At 42.5% G+C, this 19,969-nt stretch overlaps 1 protein-coding gene across 5 annotated transcripts in view; it reads right to left on the bottom strand.

Moving 5' to 3' along the window:
- Positions 1 to 223: 223 nt before the first annotated feature.
- The window catches only part of SMYD4 (SET and MYND domain containing 4), a 55,263-nt gene continuing 35,517 nt past the window's right edge, over positions 224 to 19,969 (bottom strand). For all 5 annotated transcript variants that reach the window (XM_072779072.1, XM_072779075.1, XM_072779076.1 and 2 more), the window contains 6 exons: positions 7,826 to 8,017; positions 7,258 to 7,421; positions 4,492 to 4,624; positions 3,515 to 3,631; positions 3,185 to 3,308; positions 224 to 2,068 (listed from right to left, as the gene is read on the bottom strand). In XM_072779072.1, the coding sequence (XP_072635173.1) occupies positions 1,915 to 2,068; positions 3,185 to 3,308; positions 3,515 to 3,631; positions 4,492 to 4,624; positions 7,258 to 7,421; positions 7,826 to 8,017 (884 nt within the window). In that variant the 3' untranslated portion in view covers positions 224 to 1,914. The remainder of the gene's footprint in view (positions 2,069 to 3,184; positions 3,309 to 3,514; positions 3,632 to 4,491; positions 4,625 to 7,257; positions 7,422 to 7,825; positions 8,018 to 19,969) is intronic.

The raw sequence follows: 19,969 nt of genomic DNA, 5'->3' as shown, positions 1-19,969 counted from the left end.
CAGGATCACAGCCCTGAGCTGAAGGCAGACGCTCAACCGCTGAGCCACCCAGGCGTCCCAGAAAGTCCCTATTTATAAGAACTTTTAGTTATCCTCATTGTAATAACTCAGGAATTGATTCTCTGCTCTGAGAGTATGTACTAGGACCACTAATACTCCCAAGAGGGTATCTCCTGCCCCCACCATCAGTAGGGTATGCTTTTAAATAAATCAAACTTTAGGCTTTTATTTTTTTTAAGATTTATTTTATTTGAGGGAGAGAGAGAGGGGGAGTGAGCACAAGCAGGAGGAGCAAAGGGAGAGGGAGAGAGAATCTCAAGCAGACTCATGCTGAGCATGGAGCCCGACATAGGCCCTGATTGCATGACTCTGAGACCATGTCCCAAGCTGAAATCGAGAGTCAGCTGCTCAACCGACTGTGCCCCTAGCTGCCCTCCCCGCAAAGCTTTAGGTTTTAATGCAAGCACAGATATCCCCCATTTAAGCTAATGTCACCTGACAACATAGGATAACACACGACAGATAAGAGAGTAATTTGTAACTTGAGGAAATGTCTTATAAAGCATTGAAGGAAAGCTCCAAAGTACACCTAACATGGGACCTGACGTGAAAACTCTAAGCACATTCTTCTTAAGGGAGCATGCCTATTTTATAGACTATAACAAGACCCTTTTTTAGGAACACGAAACATGACAAGTGCTTGGAACAGAATATAGAACTATCCTCACAACTAAATTTTCAAGAAGAAAAATTTAACTCTGCACAAGAAAAAACCTCACTGGGCACTGACTTGCCACGGTGAATTAGTAGAAAGAAGGACAAATGAGATTTTGCCTGACCCTCATTCACATGTTTGAATGTAAACTGTACTCTAAACACCTGGCTTCTTGAAAAGCTCCTGCCAGACATCTTCAGTGCTCTTCATTTCCTGCTTCTAATGCTGAGGCAAGTGACGGGCACTTCCTGGGCATGCCGAGGGCAGGTGGGCAAGATCTCAAAGCCGTGTGGACCTGACATTCCTTTCTGCTAACTCATTGGAACCACTTGGTCATGGATGGTCATACAGCAACCGAGATTTCAGTACAGAGTCTCCCTGCCTCTGGCCAGGATGGAGATCTCAACTATTGGTTCACATCCAGGCAAAAAGAGCTATCACCCCGGCCTTTTTTGCTGGAGTTTGAAACCACAAGCAGCAATGGCCATACCCTCCAGCATCTACTGAAGTCTCCGCCAACATGGCTCAGGACTCAAGCAGGTTATGGTTCATTTGCCAGCTTGGGGAGGTCTGGTAGAAGGGAGTCTCTTTTCAGGATTGCTGATACACAGAACTGAGAAAGGAGGTCCGCATGTCATTACTATAAGCTTGATTCTATTAGTGTTTGGTCAGCGAGTCTGCCCAGAGGACAGAATGAGAGGCAGATAATAAGGAGTGGAAACCTGATAGAAGACAAATTTAGAGTTGTCATCCCAGGAAGAGATTGCTCAACAATAAAGTGGCTCCATACTTATTTCTCTATTCACAATTTACACAAGTACCACTTTTAACAATGGAGTCAAGAAAGCTAGATACCGTAAATGAAATGGTGTCTCTAAAGGTAAAGGAGCCTTGGTGATTTCTTGCTTTATACTTATTTTTCAATTACAACACAACTACTAACAGCATGAGTTCCCATTGGAGTGGTACACAACATTTCATTACTACTAGAAACCGTAGGAATGTTCCAGGAAAACAGACTATCATTTAGTGAAATGGAGTCTAGCCAAAACCCCAGGCTAACATCCAGATGTCTGTAGATCAGCTAAAAAAAACCTTTTAGCGGGTTTAGGCTCTCTAGTCACTAGTTTTAAGTCTTTTCTGGGAACTGGGAGTTTTTACGGGAGGGTAGTTAACTATCTGAAGAAAACCCAGGGATCCTACAATGAAGGCCCCAATGGGATGGGCGGCGAGTTCAATAAACAAGATTTCATCTTCTGTAGCTCCTGGATCTCGTCATTGCAAGGGCCATAGTGTACCATCAGAACCTTTTCTGCCCTCTCGACTGTGTTCAGTGCTTCTGGGATTGCAAACCTGAACCGAAGGAGGTAAAAGGGGTGAATCCACTCATTCAGTCAAGCAAACATTAATCAAGGGCCTAGTCTGACCCTGTGAAGAATACAAGATTATATAAGATCAGTTTGTCCTCTAGGATCTCACAGTCTAGATAGGTTAGATACTTTCACAAACACACTGTAAGGCAGAATTTGAAAACAGGAGAGAAAGAATAAAGATTCTAAGGTCTGGAGAAACAGGTAATTCTCAAAGTGTTCATCTGGGATTATCCTGCGGTTTACTCAGGAGTCTTCACCTTCAGGTAACCATGTCCACCCAGGACCTGACTCTGCAGCCCTGTTCCCTTTCTCTGACCAAATGCACAACCTCTATGTCTTCAGTCTCAGGTCCACAAACAATTCATAACCTTAGCATCAAGTTTCAAATACTGCCTCACGCCAAAGTGCACCAATGGCAGCTTTATCAAGGCTGGAAGGAAGTGTTCCATCTAGAAATAGGGCCTCCCAATGACCTCAGGTGCAAACATGGATGATATCAATCCTACTGGTCTTTCTTTTAAATCTTCAAAGCAGGGTTTCTCTGCCTTGACACTACTGACATTTTGGGCTGGGTCATTCTTAGCTGTGTGTGGGGGGCGCTGTCCTGTGCATTGCAGGATGTTTAACAGCATCTCTGGCCTCCACCCTGAATCATGACAACCAAAAAGGTCTCCAGACATTGCCAAATATCCTCCGGGGGGGAAATTACTCCTGGTTGAAAATGACTGCTTTAAAAGGAACTGGATGGGGGAAGGAAGAACCCCTGGAGTTGAAGGTGCTGAGAATGAGGGTGGTGAGGGAGGCGTGAGGAAGCAGAGGGCCGTGGAGAGCTGCTGTGATGCGGGTGGTAGGGCTGTGTGGCAACTTCTCCCTAGGAATGTCCTTCTGTGTTAAGAGCTTTCCCCATATCTCCCAGGAGGAAATTCTAAAGCTTTGAGTTTGTCAATGAAACAGAAGGAAAGGATCTCTCATAAAGGGGAAATAAAGAAGTTTCCACATGCTTAAAAGCATCATTGGAGAAAAATAATGCACAGAAGAGCCCAGTAGAAGACAGTGTGTGGCCTGGAGAGTGTTAGGAAACAAGAGAAAGACTTACCCATTGAAAAAGAGTTGGGCTAGTTTGAAGAGCTCATGGCCCACTTCAACACTGGATGGCCCATGGCGAACCTCAACCACTCGGAGACTCTTCTGTAGATGGGTAGCTGACTTTTGCCAGTCCCCTGCAAAGAAAGAAAAATCTGGTTCCAGAAAAGAACCACAGTCAACTGTGGATGAATGTTTTCAAGATGAGGAAAGCTCAGTGGAAGGAGAGAACAGCTTCAGTTAAAAGACTTAAGAGGTGACCGACCAGATGAGGCTGGGGTTATGATCAAATGCACAAGGCAAACTTGGTCTTCAGAGCAGAAAATGAAGACACATGCCATACCTAAGGCAGCGTAGGTCTGGGCCAGGGAATCCTCGATTTCTCCTACCATGCTGTGTTCTGCTGACAGGAAGCTCTCAGCATCATGCCGGCACTCCAGCAACAGCTGAACAGCTTGCTCTATCAATTCAAAAGAAGGTGGCCTCATTACTACATAAACCCAGTGCTAGAAACGAGAACCCAACTCTTAAATTCCACATTGACTGGGCTGAATGTGGACACCCCAGTTTGTGCTCTGCTGTGGAGAACCCATGTTTGTTCCCATAAAGCTGTTGTTCTCTTACATTTTCTTTCAATAGAAGGTGCTAGGTGAGGCCTCTCCACATTGACTCTAGGTTTCCAACTTTGAGTGGCCCATACTCCACTTATGATCATTATCTCTCTTGACTCAGAAGTCTAAGCTAAAGGTCAATTTTCACAAAGTAGGGTAAATCACATGACATCAAGGTCTAAGGTGGAGTTTGTGAGAACGTGGAGTTACACGACTCTCTCTGAAAAAAGCAGGATACTCCTGTCTATGTTCCACTGCTCTCTGGAAGAGATGAGATTCTGATGAGAGCAGAGAAACCTTGCTAGGAAATTAGGTCATTAGGCCCTGCAATTAAAAGAAATGACACTGAACTTCTGGATATGCACTAAGATCATGGATGTTAGAGATAAGCCTTTAGTCATCACGGGTACTTCAACTGAGCTCTCCAGTGCGTGAGAGAACAACAGCTTAAATCATCTGGTCCTTTTCAAGGATACCACACAAACTCACTAGTTAAAAAAAAAAAAAACAAAAAAACAAAAACAAAAAAAACAAACAAACAAACAAACAAAAAAAAAACTCACTAGTTAGAGTTTGGTCTCAGTGGCCTGCATAGCCATCTTGTGGATGCCATGGGGATAAGTAAACGGAACTCTTCAATCAGCACTGAGTATCCCAGAATAAGTAAAAAGGAAGGGGCTGGAGAACCAAAGTAGGGGGCCAGTCTCACCTAGTTTACCACTTCTGAGAAGCTCCTGGGCAATCCCAACCTGCTGCTGGAGGTCCTGTAACTGAGAGGTGAGGTGATCCCTGCTGACCGATTCCGTACAGGACATGCTGCCACAGCTCAGGATGTCACCTCCCTGTGAAAATCAGGTTTGTCTTTACTCCTACACCAGAGTCACTTAGCAACACCGTGTGTGTTTTACATTAGAGGGTCACTCCCTATGGGCCAAAGAGATGCCTGTAACAATGCACCATAACCAAAGCCTGATTCAATTGGGTTTGATGGTAGCAACTCTAATGAAAGCAGGAAATGATCCCACCCTGAGATTTTTTTTTTTTTAAGATTTTATTTATTTATTCATGAGAGACACAGAGAGAGAGAGAGGCAGAGACACAGGCAGAGGCAGAAGTAGGCTCCATGCAGGGAGCCTGACGGGGGACTCAATCCCAGGTCCCCAGGGGATCCACTGAGCCACCTGGGCTGCCCGAGATTTAAATTTTTTTTAAGATTTATTTATTTATTTATTCATGATAGAGAGAGAGAGAGAGAGAGAGAGAGAGAGAGAGGCAGAGACACAGGAGGAGGGAGAAGCAGGCTCCATGCCGGAAGTCCGGTGTGGACTCGATCCTGGGACTCAGGACCGTGCCTCGGGCCAAAGGCAGGTGCCAAATCACTGAGCCACCCAGGGATCCCCGAGATTTAATTTTTTTAAATTAAAAATTAATTTTAATTAACCGCAGCACCCTGCGATCACGCTGTGAGCCAAAGGCAGATGCTCAACTGCTGAGCTACCCAGGTGTCCCAAGATTTAATTTCTTGCAACCAAAATTAAATTGGTATAGGTCACAGTTTCTTTCTGTCTCTATACCCCTCTCTTGTGTCTCTTTGGGTCTGGACCTTTGGATGACAGACATATTTCTAGTGGTTATGAAAAAAGCCCTAAGAGCATAGAGTTGTTGAATCACCCTATTATTATCAACTCTGTTGAGTCACCTAAAATTAATGTGACATTCTGTATCAATTATACTTCCATTAAGTTCCAAGAACTTCCAAAAAAAGCAAAAGCCAGGGGCAACTGGGTGGCATAGTCAGTTAAGCAAGTCCAACTCTCAGTTTTGGCTCAGGTTTTGATCTCAAGGTCATGGGACGGAGCCCTGTATCAAGCTCTGTGCTCAGCATGAAGTCTGCTGGAAATTATCGCCCTCTTCTTCAACCCTTCCTACTTGTGCTTTCTAAAATAAGTAAAACCTTAAAAAAAAAAAAAAAAAAGGCAAAAGCCATAAGAAAACCAATAGGAAGAGATGCCAGGTGAGCCCTCCCCACATTTGACCTTGAGTTTATAACTTCAGCTTTCCAACACAACCAGCTCTACACTTATAGTTCCCCTAAGAATACTGTATCCTCTGGCAGAGGAGAAAATCTTTGAGATGCACTTTTGCTGTATGTATGTATGTATGTATGTATGTATGTATGTATGTATGTATTTATTTATTTATTTTAGGGAGGGGCAGAGGGAGAGAGAGAATTTTTTTTTTTAAAGATTTTATTTATTTATTCCTGAGAGACACAGAGAGAAGCAGAGACAGACAGAGGGAGAAGCAGGCTCCTCACAGGGAGCCCGATGTGGGACTCGATCCCTGGACCGGGATCATGCCCTGAGCCAAAGGCAGACACTCAACCACTGAGCCATCCAGGTGTCCCAAGAGAGAGAATCTTAAACAGGCTCCATGCCCAGCATGAAGCCTGACATGGGGCTCGATCTCATGACCTGAGATTATGACCCGAGCCAAAATCAAGAGTTGGATGCTTAACCAACTAAGCCACCTAGGGGCCCCACTTGCCAGTATCTACCCCCTCATTTGGCAATAGCAATATGATTTCTCCTGAGGATCCTCTCCTACCCTCCCATAGTCAGTGCTAGTCACTGAGCAAGTAAGCATGTGGTTTACATCAGACCCATTCTTCTGGGCCAACAGGCTGGAGTGAGTCTGGAGTGAGCCTGGAGTTTCCACCAGCCACAGGTATCAGATCAATGAAATGCAGTCCAATTTTTGCCCAGACTGCTGTTGGAGGAATGCCTGTCTTTATCCTCCTGGCCCAGGGGCTGTGAGGCTGGAGCTATAGGCAGCTATCTTGCCACCACCAGAAGGAAGTCTGAGGACTGGGCTAACAGAGAAAGTGGAGCTGAGGGAGGCAGAGAGAAACTGGGTCTTGGTGACATTATCTGAGCCCCAGATCAAGTTGTTACCTGAAGTACCCCTGTCCTGGGATGTTTTTTTTTTTTTCCCCAAAGATTGACTGATTGGTTGATTGATTGATTCATGAGAGACACGGGGCGGGGCGGGGGGGTGGGGGCAGAGACATAGGTAGAGGGAGAAGCAGGCTCCATGCAGGGAGCCTGATGTGGGAGTCGATCTTGGGACTCCAGGATCGCACCCTGGGCCAAAGGCAGGCGCTAAACCTCTAAGCCACCCAGAGATCCCTGTCCTGGGATCTTTTTTAGTGATTTACTTGAGCAAATAAATTCTCAGTCTTTCTTACTACTGCCCCTACCCCGACCAGTTTAGGTGGGATTTCCTATTATTTTCAGGAGACAGATGACTAAATCTAGCCTTTCCTATGGTTCCCCATGGAGGGATAACCTCTGTGTGGGCAAGATGCACTGAAGGGGAAGAGCCTGTTGCTGTCTCTCCTGAAGATTTATGGCCTTTGGGCTGGGTGACTGGCCTCCTGCCCCAGTGGAAAATAGAAGGGAGAAGAGAGATTCACCTGTAGGAGTGCTCCGCACTGGTTACAGCAGAATGCCTCCCACCGGGGCCTGGCAACGGCTCTGTGCTTCTCCTTCTGACATGCTGGGCAGCCACAATCAAAGAAATACTGAGACCTCAGTTTCTGCTGCCTGTCAGCAACACCCATCCTGCTGTAGTGAGGCCCTGCAGAGAGACCACACTTGGTCAATACTGAAGACACGAGAGAGTCGAGCACTACTTCTAAAACTTCAGCTTAGCGGAGGCAATTCTTCATCATGTGACAAGTACTTTTACTCAAACATTTGTGGCAATAGACGTAGACATAAGCTTCTGAGTTGCAAGGACAGGAAGGAAAAAAAAACCCCAAAGTTATTCTTAGTCCGGTTTTTGGAATAGGAAGTTTATGGATTTGAGCAGGAAGATACTGGATAGTTTAAACAGAACAGGGCCAAGGAAGGAGGCCAGGAGGCCTCTTTTTCTGGCCTAAGTATGCACTGCCTTCACCTGTCCAGGGGTTTGCTCATACTCATCTGCCCTGTCCTTTCCTGCCACAGAAGTGAGGACAGTAATGAGGAGGGAGGGCTCACCATAGCAGTGGAGGATCTCTTGCCCTTTCCCAATCTGCTGTGATGCCCGGATGGTGGCGACGGTGCTACTGAAGGACACACTGGTATTGGGGCTGCAGGAATGGTTCAGGAGGCTGACCACGGGGAAGATGCCTGTGGCAAGGCGGATCTGCCTGCTGTTGCAAACGTTGTTTTCTTTAGATCCTGAAAGTGCTAGAGGAAAAAGGAAAAATGTGTCAGGACATTCATCTTGGCCTTACCATCCATTCCTCAGAAGATGAGCTGGGCACCTGGGCCTGAAGCCCATCTGAGTCAGAGCTCCACAGCCGGATTCAATACACATCAAATGGAACATGACTCACAGCAAACGCTTGTCCCCAGGAAGCAAAGCGAATGAACACATGAAAAGTCCACTGGAATCCTGGAATCCAACCATTGTATCTCAATATCAGAAAAAATCCAAAGATTAGAATTTATAAAACAAAATAAAAATAAAAAAGGAACTATCGGTCGGGAGCCTTCCAGACAGACAGTTTCATAATGTTCACCAGGACATAGAAACCAGAATACCTGCTGAGGTTATTTCCCAAAGACTTCTATAGTTGAATCTGCTTTTGTTTAACTGGCTATTCAATAGAACAAGTAATCTAATTAGTATACCAAAATAAACAGGTTTACAATATATTTTTAAAAATCATATTCCTTATGCTTACCTGTTCATTCTGCAGTCTGTCCCAACTTTGTGGGAAAACTGCCAGCATTTAGTTCTCATTGAAAAAAACCTTTCTGGGGGCGCTTGGGTGGTTCAGTCAGTTAAGTATCTGCCTTTGGCTCAGGTCTTGATCCCACGATTCTGCTTCTCCCTCCTCCTCTGCCCTTGCCCCATTTGTGCGCTCTCTCTCAAAAATAAATAAAATCCTTGGTGGTGGTGGTGGTGGGGGGATGGGGGATGGACAAGCCTCTCTGGAGAAGTTCTATTCAAGATAGTCTCATGTCCCAAACAATCTCTTCTTTGAAACACTATTAACCAGCAATTTACATGATTGAAAATTAGGAAGGAAGAGAAAGGCCTCTAAACAGTGAGGCTATTTCTTTTTTTTTTTTTTTTTTAATTTTTTATTTATTTATGATAGTCACACACACAGAGAGAGAGAGAGAGAGAGAGAGAGAGAGGCAGAGACACAGGCAGAGGGAGAAGCAGGCTCCATGCACCGGGAGCCTGACATGGGATTCGATCCTGGGTCTCCAGGATCGCGCCCTGGGCCAAAGGCAGGCGCTAAACCGCTGCGCCACCCAGGGATCCCAGTGAGGCTATTTCTACCACAACACTCTCACGCTTATATTTGTTATGTGAGTTCCTTATACTCTCATGCAGTCTTATTTGCTCTTATTTTAGCCACAGTTATAACTGGCTTGGTTTTCCAGTTTCTCAGCCCACAGCAGTCCGGAAACAGAGAACTAGTAAGAGGCAGGTTTTCTGACAATGGCAGAAGAGACAGGGTGACAGACAGGAGAGGGAAGTAGAAAACTTGTATAAGAGTAACAGCCTCAGGGGAAACAAAAAAGACTAGTATCACTCAAGCTTTACACTGTAACATTTCCCTTAACTGGAGGTTCCTAGACTGATGGCATATCTACTGGGTTTTGTAATAACCATACATATCTCAGGAATAATGCGTGCACAAGATAGATAACCTTGGGCATCCAGAAAGGCTTAAAGTGTGTTTAGTAGCCTTGGTGTAAACATGAGGAAATTGTATATTTTCAACAAAACTGGTTGAAATATGAAAGATGCTGGTACTTCAAAGGGAAACTTTCAGTTTTCTGGATAAATGAAAAATGTTCAGCTAATTGTGATATCACTGTGTATGCCAGGAATCTCAACACACCAACCACCAAAGAAATGAAGTAGTCTACAAATGTAATGAATAAAGAAAGTATCATGAACCACCATGTGAAAATGTTCTAGAAAGGAAAACATTAAATACAGGAATAATGTCATCTCTCTGCAGACAATTCTATTATCTGTTGCTATGGAGGACAAGAATAGGACAAGTAAATAAAATTCACAGGGAATCCAAATGACTCAATTTTAGTCAACAGCCCTGCAAATTGTACTGAAATCTTTCATCAGAGCCTCACTTAGGTATTCAGCAGATTTTAGCCTCTCCTCCTTTTTCCCCTGTCCAATGCCTACCTTCTGGTATATGTGCTAATGAGCAGTGAAAATGCTAAAAGGTAGGCAGCAGGAAGGAGCAGTACAGGGCATGAACAGTTTGTAGTCTGAATAATCAGCCTCTGCATAATTAAGAAGTTGACTTGCATTCCCAACTACTGATAACTGGAAAGCTATATTAAAACATTTGCTAAAAGTTTCCCAGAAAAATTATCACAATACAGTGAGTAATGTCAGCTTCGTGAATTATTTATAGATTATTCTCTAACATAAGTAGGCCCAGGAACTGAGTGGGGTGAATATTTATGTCAGAGTTGAGTTTCTCTCCAATTATTTCTAAAAATTAAGTATTGACTTAAAAATTATCCAATATTTTGCATTAGTCATCTGTTAACAGAGATAATGGAAAGTGAGAATATATAAGGACCTTACCAATCAAATTTAATATGTGACATTTTGTGTATAAAGCAAAAACACAAACAAAGAGGGAGTGATTATTTTACTAAAAGTGTACTTTGGCAATACCCCCTAGTGCATTTAAAATGGATTCAAGGGGGGCACCTGGGAGTCCTAAGTGGTTAAGTGTCTGACTCTTGATTTCAGCTCAGGTCATGATCTTGGGGTCGTGAGACTGGGCCTTCTTGGGCTCCAAACTCAGCGGAGTCTGCTCTGCTTCTTCCTTCATGTCTTTCTCTCTCTCAAATAAACAAATAAATAAATAAATCTTTTTTCCCCTAAGATTTTATTTATTTATTCATGAGAGACACAGAGAGAAAGAGAGAGAGAGACGCAGAGACACAGGCAGAGGGAGAAGCAGGCTCCACGCAGGGAGCCTGATGTGGGACTCGATCCCAGGACTCCAGGACTCCAGCCCACACGTGGACTGAAGGCGGCACTAAACCGCTGAGCCACCTGAGTCACCCAGGCTTTCCTAAATAAATAAATCTTAAAAAAAAATTTAAAAATGAGATTCAAGTACAGAAAAAAAATTCAATCACAATACTTTCAGAATATACTTATTCTGGTAGATACTTTATGATGTAAGAAATTTGTGTGTATGTCATACAAATAATCAAGGACACAAACTGGAGGTAGATTCCTTGGTTGTTGAAGAGTGAAAGCAAAGGGCACTGAATTGATCTGAACCTATGTGGAATCTCATTAAGCCTTGTAATGACTCCAGATACATCTCAAACCTGCCATTCCCTCTGAGATAGAACCACACATACCACAGTCTAGAATATCATCAATGGCCAGTTCTGTGCCTTAAGATTAGTATCAAAGACAGGTGTCTGGGCAGCCTGGGTGGCTCAGCGGTTTAGCGTCGCCTTCTGCCCGGGGTGTGATCCTGGGGACCCAGGATCGAGTCCCACATCGGGCTCCTTGCATGGAGCCTGCTTCTCCCTCTGCCTGTGTCTCTGCCTCTCTCTCTGTGTGTCTCTCATGAATAAATAAACAAAATCTTAAAAAAAAAACAAAAAACAAAGACAGGTGTCTGAGGGACTCTGATTAAATAGGATTTATGCAAAGATAATACCATACATTTTCATAGGTTTTGGTCAAAGTCTATCCTAGTTAATGCTTTTTTTTTTTTTTTTTTATCCTAGTTAATGCTTGAATCCTTCTGTGCTGCTAATGAAAGACCTGCTAATCAAATTCCATAGGAACATTAACTGGGAGGTTTTGGAACTCCAAAGAAATAATAAAAAGGGATTTAATAAGATTAGAAATATGAGCAGACTAAATCAAAATCAGATTGGATTCAAACCTGAAAGTGAACATTGCTGGTGGGTGTATAACTAGTGCAACTTCCCTGGAGGGCAATTTTACAAATGTCCTCCAGGTATCAAACGCTTTAAAAATGTTCATATAGGGCAGCCCTGGTGGCCCAGCAGTTTAGCGCTGCCTTCAGCCCGGGGTGTGATCCTGGAGACCCAGGATCGAGTCCCACGTCAGGCTCCCTGCAGGGAGCCTGCTTCTCCCTCTGCCTGTGTCTCTGCCTCTCTCTGTCTGTCATGAATAAATAAATAAAATCTTAAAAAAAATGTTTATACAGAGGCTCCTACGTGGCTCAGCCAATTGGGCTTCCGACTCTAGATTTTGGCTCAGGTCACTATTTTGGGGTGTGAGATTAAGCCATGAGTAGTGGGGAGTCTGCTTGTGATTCTTTCCCTCTGTTCCTCCCCCTACTTGTGTGCCCGCCCCGCTTTCTCTACGGTGAATAAATAAATCTTTAAAAACAAACAAAATAACTATTTCATTTGCTTACAATGCTCTGTGCCAGCAAATCTGCCCATTGTTCAATTACACATGTTTTCTGCTGGTCTTGCCCGGAATTATTCATATGATTGCATTCATCGGGCACATGGTCTTTTACCCTCATGAAGGCAAGGCTAAAAACAAAAGGAAGGCTAACCTAGACTTGTTCATATGGCCACACGTCATCATTCCAAGAAAATGACATGGAAGCTACAAGGCCTCTCAAAACTTAGACTCAAAAGTCACATAAGGTCACTTCCACTGCATTCCACGGGTCAAAGTCAGTCACAGGGCTGGCCCAGATTCAGGGGCAAAGGAAACAGACTTTATTTCTTGATTGGGGAGAAAAAGCAAGTAAAGTTGCAAAAGGGCAAACATACAGGGGTGGGTGAAATTGTTCAGGTAATCTTTGCAAACAATTTTCTCCAGAAGCCTGGAGGTTCATCCAGTCCTTTCATTATCCATATGGACATACTGAGTGACATTTCTCTGACTTTGGTGGTAGCAACATCTTTCTAGACATGTCTCCTGAGGCAAGGGAAACAAAAACAAAAATAAACTATTGGGACTACCTCAAAATAAAAAGCTTTTGTACAGCAAAGTAAATAGCCAACCTTCTTAAATGGGAGAAGATATCTGTAAATGACATGTCTGATAAAGGTCAGTATTCAAAATATATATGAAGAACTGATACAATTCAACACCTAAAAACCAAATAATGCAATTAATAAATAAGCAGAACAGACATTTCTCCAAAGAAGACATACAAATGGCCAACAAACACATGAAAAGATGCTCAACATCACTCATTATCAGGGAAATGCAAATCAAAACCTCATACCTGTCAGAATGGCTATAATAAAAAGACCAGCAGGAATAATGTTGGCGAGGATGTGGAGAAAAAGGAACCCTCATGCACTGTTGGTAGGAATGCAAACTGGTGCAGCCACCGTGGAAGACAGTTGGGAGGTTCCTCAAAAAACTAAAAATAGAACCACCTTCTGATCCAGTAATCACCCTACTGGGTATTTACCCATAGTAATTCCTTAATATGGAATTTCATATTTCTTTATATGAAAACATTAACTATGCACCCCTGTGTTCACTGCAGCATTATTTACAACAGCCAAACCATGGAAACAGCCCAAATGTCCACTGATAGATGAATGGATAAAGAAGATGTGGTATATATACACAATGCAGTATTATTTAGCCTTAAAAAGAATGGAGCAAGAGAATATAATGGCAAACAAAATAAGCTTGTCAGAGAGAGACAAACACCATATGATTTCACTCATATGTGGAATTTAAGAAATAAATGAGCAAAGAAAAAGAGACACACCAAGAAACAGTTTTTTTTTTTTAAGATTTTATTTAGGGTTGCCTGGGTGGCTCAGCGGTTGAGCATCTGCCTTCAGCCCAGGGCATGATTCTGGAGTTGTGGGATCGAGTCCCACATTGGGCTCCCTGCATGGAGCTTGCTTCTCTCTCTGCCTGTGTCTCTGCCTCTCTCTCTCTTTCTCTCTGTGTCTCTCATGAATAAATAAATAAAATCTAAAAAAAAAAAAAGGTTTTATTTATTTATTCATGAAAGATACACAGGGAGAGGCAGGCTCCCTGCTGGAAGCCTGATGCAGGACTCGATCCCAGGACCATGACCCAAGCCAAAGGCAGATGCTCAGCCACTGAGCCACTCAGGTGCCCCCTCAAGAAACAGATTCTTTTTTTTTTTTTTTTTTTTTTTTTATTTATTTATGATAGTCACAGAGAGAGGGAGAGAAAGAGAGACAGGCAGAGGGAGAAGCAGGCTCCATGCACCGGGAGCCCGATGTGGGACTCGATCCCGGGTCTCCAGGATCGCGCCCTGGGCCAAAGGCAGGCGCCAAACCGCTGCGCCACCCAGGGATCCCAAGAAACAGATTCTTAACTATGGAGAACAAACTGATGGCTACCAGAGGGGAGGTGGGTGGGGGCGAGGGGAGGTGAGGAAGGGAATGGAGAAAATATTGTACACCTGAAACTAATAGAACACTGTTAACTCCATTGGAATTTTTTAAAAAGTATACAAAAAAAAAAAGTATACTAAGTGAGACACACGGAAAGGTTAAGTAATCTGATTCTTACAGAGGGTTAGTGGTTAGAGTCAGTGGAGTGCAAACCCAGATCTATGGCTTCCCAGTCCCGTATTGATTGGGGAGGATCCTTCAAGGATCTCTTTTACCCACATTCTCTTTTTTTTTTTTTTTTTTTTTTTTACTGATTATAGCATTTTTGATATTTGGTCTTAAAGTTAAATCTATCTTTTAATTAACTAAATTGGATATTCTATGCTTTACAAAGCTCTCACCCTAAGACCATGTAAGTGTTCACTTACCTTTTTCTAGATATTTTACAGTTTAATATTTTACAGTTTACAGTTCACTCTTTAATGATTTGGAGAATTTAATACTTTTAGGGGGCTATCACATCAGTACCACTGTTTTTAATTACTGTAGCTTAATGTTGATATGAAATCTGATGGTACCAAGACACTTCTGTTGGTACTCTTCTGTTTATTATTATTATTATTATTGGAGCACTTGGGTGGCTGTTGGTTAAGCCACCGACTCTTGATTTTTGGCTCAGTTCCTGATCTCAGGGTGGAGATCAGCCCTGCCTCCAGTTCTACAGCTAGGCAGTAGTCTACTTGAGATTTCTCTTTCTGTCTCTCCCTCCCTCTGCTCCTCCCCACCACGTGTGCATGCGTGCACACTCTAAATAAATAAAATCTTTCAAAATACTTTTATTATTATTATTATGGAGTTCAGCTTTTTTACTGAACAGGTTATAGAAGAGGTGTAGTCAAAAAAGACCAAAGTGAACATCATCATTGGGCTCCTCTGATTCTTCTTTGCTTCCATCTCCTCACACAGGGCAGCAATGGTGGTGGGAGCAGGACCTCCTGTGGATATGGCCCCAGTTGCTGGGATGGTTCCACCAGCCCCTTCGTTATAGATGAGACTCCCAGTGTTGACACTGGCCAGGGCCTTTGCCAACAAGCCAGTGGGAAGGTTGGACATTTACACTAGGGACCTTCAGAATGGTACTACTGATCTTAGTCTTGGTGAGCACCACCTGGTCTTACAGGATGAGCTCTGAAATGGAGGGTGTTAGGAGGGTGTGGGTGGGCACCAGCCTTGGCTTCCTCTGAAGGACCTCGGTTCCTCTGGGACCGAGGTCAAGAATTCAGTATTCTTCTGCAAAATGGCTATTCTCACCACTTATTCAGGATGAACTTTACAATCACTGTCAAATTCCAAGAAAAATCCAATAGTGATTTTATGTAAAACCACATTACACTAATTTGGTGAATGTGGGGGAACCGTTGTTTTTAGTTTTCAGTTTTTCCATCTGAGATTACGGCTTGTCTCTGCATTTACCCAAACCTTCTTGTATATCCCTCCAAATTAACATATGTTTGCATTTCTGGATGAAACCCTTCTTGGTCATCTATGAGCATTCATTCAATAAACTGCTGGATGTGATATGGGAGTGATTCTTTCAGGGTTCCTTCAGAGATACTCACAAGTGAGAATATCCTTGGCTTTCTAGAATGAGTAGGAAAGGACTCCAGGTTCTCCCATACCCTGGAACACTTTATATTGTATAAAAATGATCTGTTTCTTGAAAGATATTCTTTCTTTGCTTTATTTTTTTAAATTGTGGCTGAATATGGTCCTTAGAAGTTTTGAAGAACTATACAGAAAAGACTGGGTCTGGCTTGTTTTCATGGAAATACTTTGATAATCTTTTTCAATTTCTTCCACAGTCACTGGATTTTTCAAGTGTTCTCCTGAGAAAATGTAGGAAATTTAGATTTTCTACAAAGTTTTCTACTGCATGTTTTCAAATTTAATAGTCTAAAATTATATTAAGTATTTGCTTAAAATTTTTATTTATTAATTTTTTTTATTTATTACTTATGATAGTCACAGAGAGAGAGAGAGAGAGAGAGGCAGAGACACAGGCAGAGGGAGAAGCAGGCTCCATGCACCGGGAGCCCGACGTGGGATTCGATCCCCGGTCTCCAGGATCACGCCCTGGGCCAAAGGCAGGCGCCAAACCGCTGCGCCACCCAGGGATCCCTGCTTAAAATTTTTAAATTAATTTATATTATTGTCTATATCCCCTTCATTGTTCCCAATATTGTGGGCTTTTCTTCTTTTTTCTAAATATACACCGTAATTAGATTTGCCAAATCTCTGTCTACATCAGGAGTCTGTAAACTGTAACCTATGTGCTGAATCCTACCTGCTGCCTGTTTTTGTACAGACTGTGCTCTAAGACCTGTGTTCACATTTAAAAGAATATTTTATTTATTTATTAGAGAGAGAGAGAGAGAGAGAGTGAGCAAGCCAGGGGGAAGAGTGGCAGAGGGAGAAGCAGGCTCCCCACTGAGCAGGGATGCAGGGCTCAACCCCAGGACCCTGGGATCATGACCTGAGCCAAAGGCAGACACTTAACCAATCGAGCCACCCAGGAGCCTGTGTTCACATTTTGAAGTGGCTGAAAAAAAATGAATAATGCTCACGATGTGAAAATTATAAGAAATCAAATTTCAGAGTCCATAATAAAGTTTATTGGAACCCAGTCATACTCATGCATTTGTGCATTGTCAATGGCTGCTTTTGTGCTACAAAGGCAAAAGAAATATAGATAAAATTAAATTTCCTTAGAACTTGCAGCTCAATGACAAATAGTTGAGACAGGCAGAGTATGACAATCCTCAAGCAGTTCACAACTGCCTTAACGTAATGCTTTGCTAGAGGCAAAAAATAACCTTAGCTTGACAGACCTCCAGGATCCTCTAAGTTTTCCTTAACACATGAAAATCCTTTAGAAAACTTCCTTTATCTCTACACCCCATCTCCCAACTTAAAAGTATAAAATCAATCACTCCTCACAATTCCAGTGCAGTTCTTTCTGCCCATGGGTGCTGTTCCATGCTTTAATAAAAACACCTTTTTGCACTGAAAACGTCTCAGGAATTCTTTCTTGGCCATTTGCTCCCAGACCAGTCATATGACCCTGGTCTAATGGATACCAGTTTTGATAGATATATGTACTGAATCCCCTAGTATATTAGTTATCTTGGCTTGTATATCCTTATTTTTAATATATTTGATCAAAGTCATAGTGGCATATTAAAGTTTCTCACAACTATGGAGTTTTTACCAGTTTCTCCTTGTATACTTAATTTTTGTTTTATAGTCACAAGCTCTATGTTCCTTTTTTTTAAAAGATTTTATTTATTTATTCATGAGAGAGACACACACACACAGAGAGGCAGAGACCCAGGCAGAGGGAGAAGCAGGCTCTATGTAGGGAGCCCGATGTGGCACTTGATCCCAGAACCCTGCCATCACGCCCTGAGCCGAAGGCAGATGCTCAATAGCTGAGCACCCAGGCATCCCAATCTCTATGTTTCTGAGACCTAAGGTTGATGATGTATTTCAATGCGGAAAGTGTCTGGGGCACCTGGGTTGCTCAGTGCTTGAGCATCTGCCTTTGGCTCAGGACGTGATCCTGAGGTCCTGGGATTGAGCCCTACACTGGGCTCCCCACAGAGAGCCTGCTTTTCCCTCTCCTATGTCTCTGCCTCTCTCTCTGTGTATCTCATGAATAAATACATAAAATCTTTAAAACAAAATAAAAAAAAAAAAACCAATGTGGAAAGTCTCCTTTATAAAAATAAAATTCCTTCTTTTTACTAGATACCTTGGGTTCTGTTTCATATTAATACTAATTAATGTGTTATTTTGTTATAGGTGTTACTTTTGTAAGCAGAATATAGCTGGACTTAATTTTTTTTACCCATTCTTAAAAATTATTTTAGAGTGTAGCCCATTTATAATTACTTGCAGGTTCACTTTATCATTTTTATCATCTTCTTGCTCAGTGAACTGGTTTTAAAAAATTTTTCTTCTCTAGAATATTGGGAAAGGAATACAATAAACCATTTTAAAGGTTTATTTATTTTTATAGAGAGATAGTGCTTGCATGCACGCATGAGCAAGAGAGAGCAGGGGGAGAGATGGAGAGAAGAATCTCAACAGATTTGCGCTGAGCGTGGAGCCCAACTTGGGGCTCTGATCTTACGACCCTGAGATCATGAGCTGCACTGAAGTCAAGAGTTGGACACTCAACTGACTGAGCTACCCAGGTGCCCCCAATCCATTTAAAATTTACTAAAATAATGTTACTGTGTGAATCAGTGTTTTTAATTTTAAAAATATAGAAAAAATTTGGTATCCCTGGGTGGCTCAGTGGTTTGGTGCCTGCCTTCGGCCTGGGGTGTGATCCTGGAGTCCCGGGATCAAGTCCCATGTCAGGTTCCCTGCATGGAGCCTGCTTCTCCCTCTGCCTGTGTCTCTGCCTCTGTGTTTTTCATGAATAAACAAATAAAATCTTTTTAAAAAATTAAGAATTTTACCTGAAACCTGCTATCCAAATAAAAAACCTAACTATGATGAAATGTCATGCACATGAAGCAAAAACATTTAGGCTAAGATTCTTTGACAGTTAGGGGTAGGCCCCTGAAGGAAAGTGGATGGAAGACTCCTTTGGTCCCTGTGACTTGGCCATTCTGTCTCAGGGATTCAGCCTGCTGTGTTTACCTGAACAATAGTTTCTACAGTTTTCAGAGCTTCTGACATTTGTATCTTTTTTTGTCTGTCCTATTAAGTACTTTAGGGGCAAGACACTATAAAATCAGGAGTTGGTAACTTCTTGCCATTTAATCTGGAAGCCCCATATACTATTTTTTTATATTCACAAAAACAAAACTAAATGAAAATAATATTTTTTAAAATGCTAGTAGTATCCAAGCGAAAACATAATTCTGGAAAAACACTCAACAGATGTATTTTAGAAGGTAGCAATGGCTCAAAGAAGCAAATGAAAGCAGAGAAAAAAAAAAACAGAGACTAGATTGTAATGGTATTTCCTAGCATTACAGGATGAAGCCAGTGCTATTTTTGGGTGTTCCATGTGCTTCAGGATGGGGAAGATAGTCTTCCTCCAAAACACCTCTAGTGAAATGCCTACACATCATATAACTTGGGAGCTGCATTAAAATTAAAGATAAAAATATACATTTAAAAGGTTGACAAAATTCCAGACTACCTAATGTGAGATAATCAAAAGTGCTGGGCAGCCCTGGTGGCGCAGCGGTTTAGCACCGTCTGCAGCCCAGGGTGTGATCCTGGAGACCCGGGATCGAGTCCCACGTCGGGCTCCCTGCATGGAGCCTGCTTCTCTCTCTGCCTGTGTCTCTGCCTCTCTTTCGCTCTTCTCTGAATAAATAAATAAATAAATCTTTAAAAAAAAATCAAAAGTGCTAACTAAGCATGTATAGAATTTATTAAAGCCACATTTATATCAGTCTGTCTATAAATCTTAGGTTTAGGTAATACTAATTCTTCCCCTCAATAGAGTTAGAAAATTGGGAAAAGTATAATGACCTAATTGAACTGAAAGATATTATCTGCTAAAATGGAGAGCATACAGTAGAAAAACTAGAAACATCATTTTTCTAATAGTGTCTGTTGTCAGTACAACGTCACTCATGATGCTGGGCACATCCAACATCTCCATCTACCTTCATTTATAGGACTTGGTTCAGGCAAGCAGGGAGAGGCCGGTCTGTGTCTAGAGATGGCCCCTAGGCTGTTGGCCACTGACCAAAGAAC

Source organism: Canis lupus, chromosome 16 (assembly GCF_048164855.1).
Source record: "Canis lupus baileyi chromosome 16, mCanLup2.hap1, whole genome shotgun sequence".
NCBI classification, from domain to species: domain Eukaryota; kingdom Metazoa; phylum Chordata; class Mammalia; order Carnivora; family Canidae; genus Canis; species Canis lupus.
This window is presented reverse-complemented; position numbering and strand designations above follow the sequence as displayed.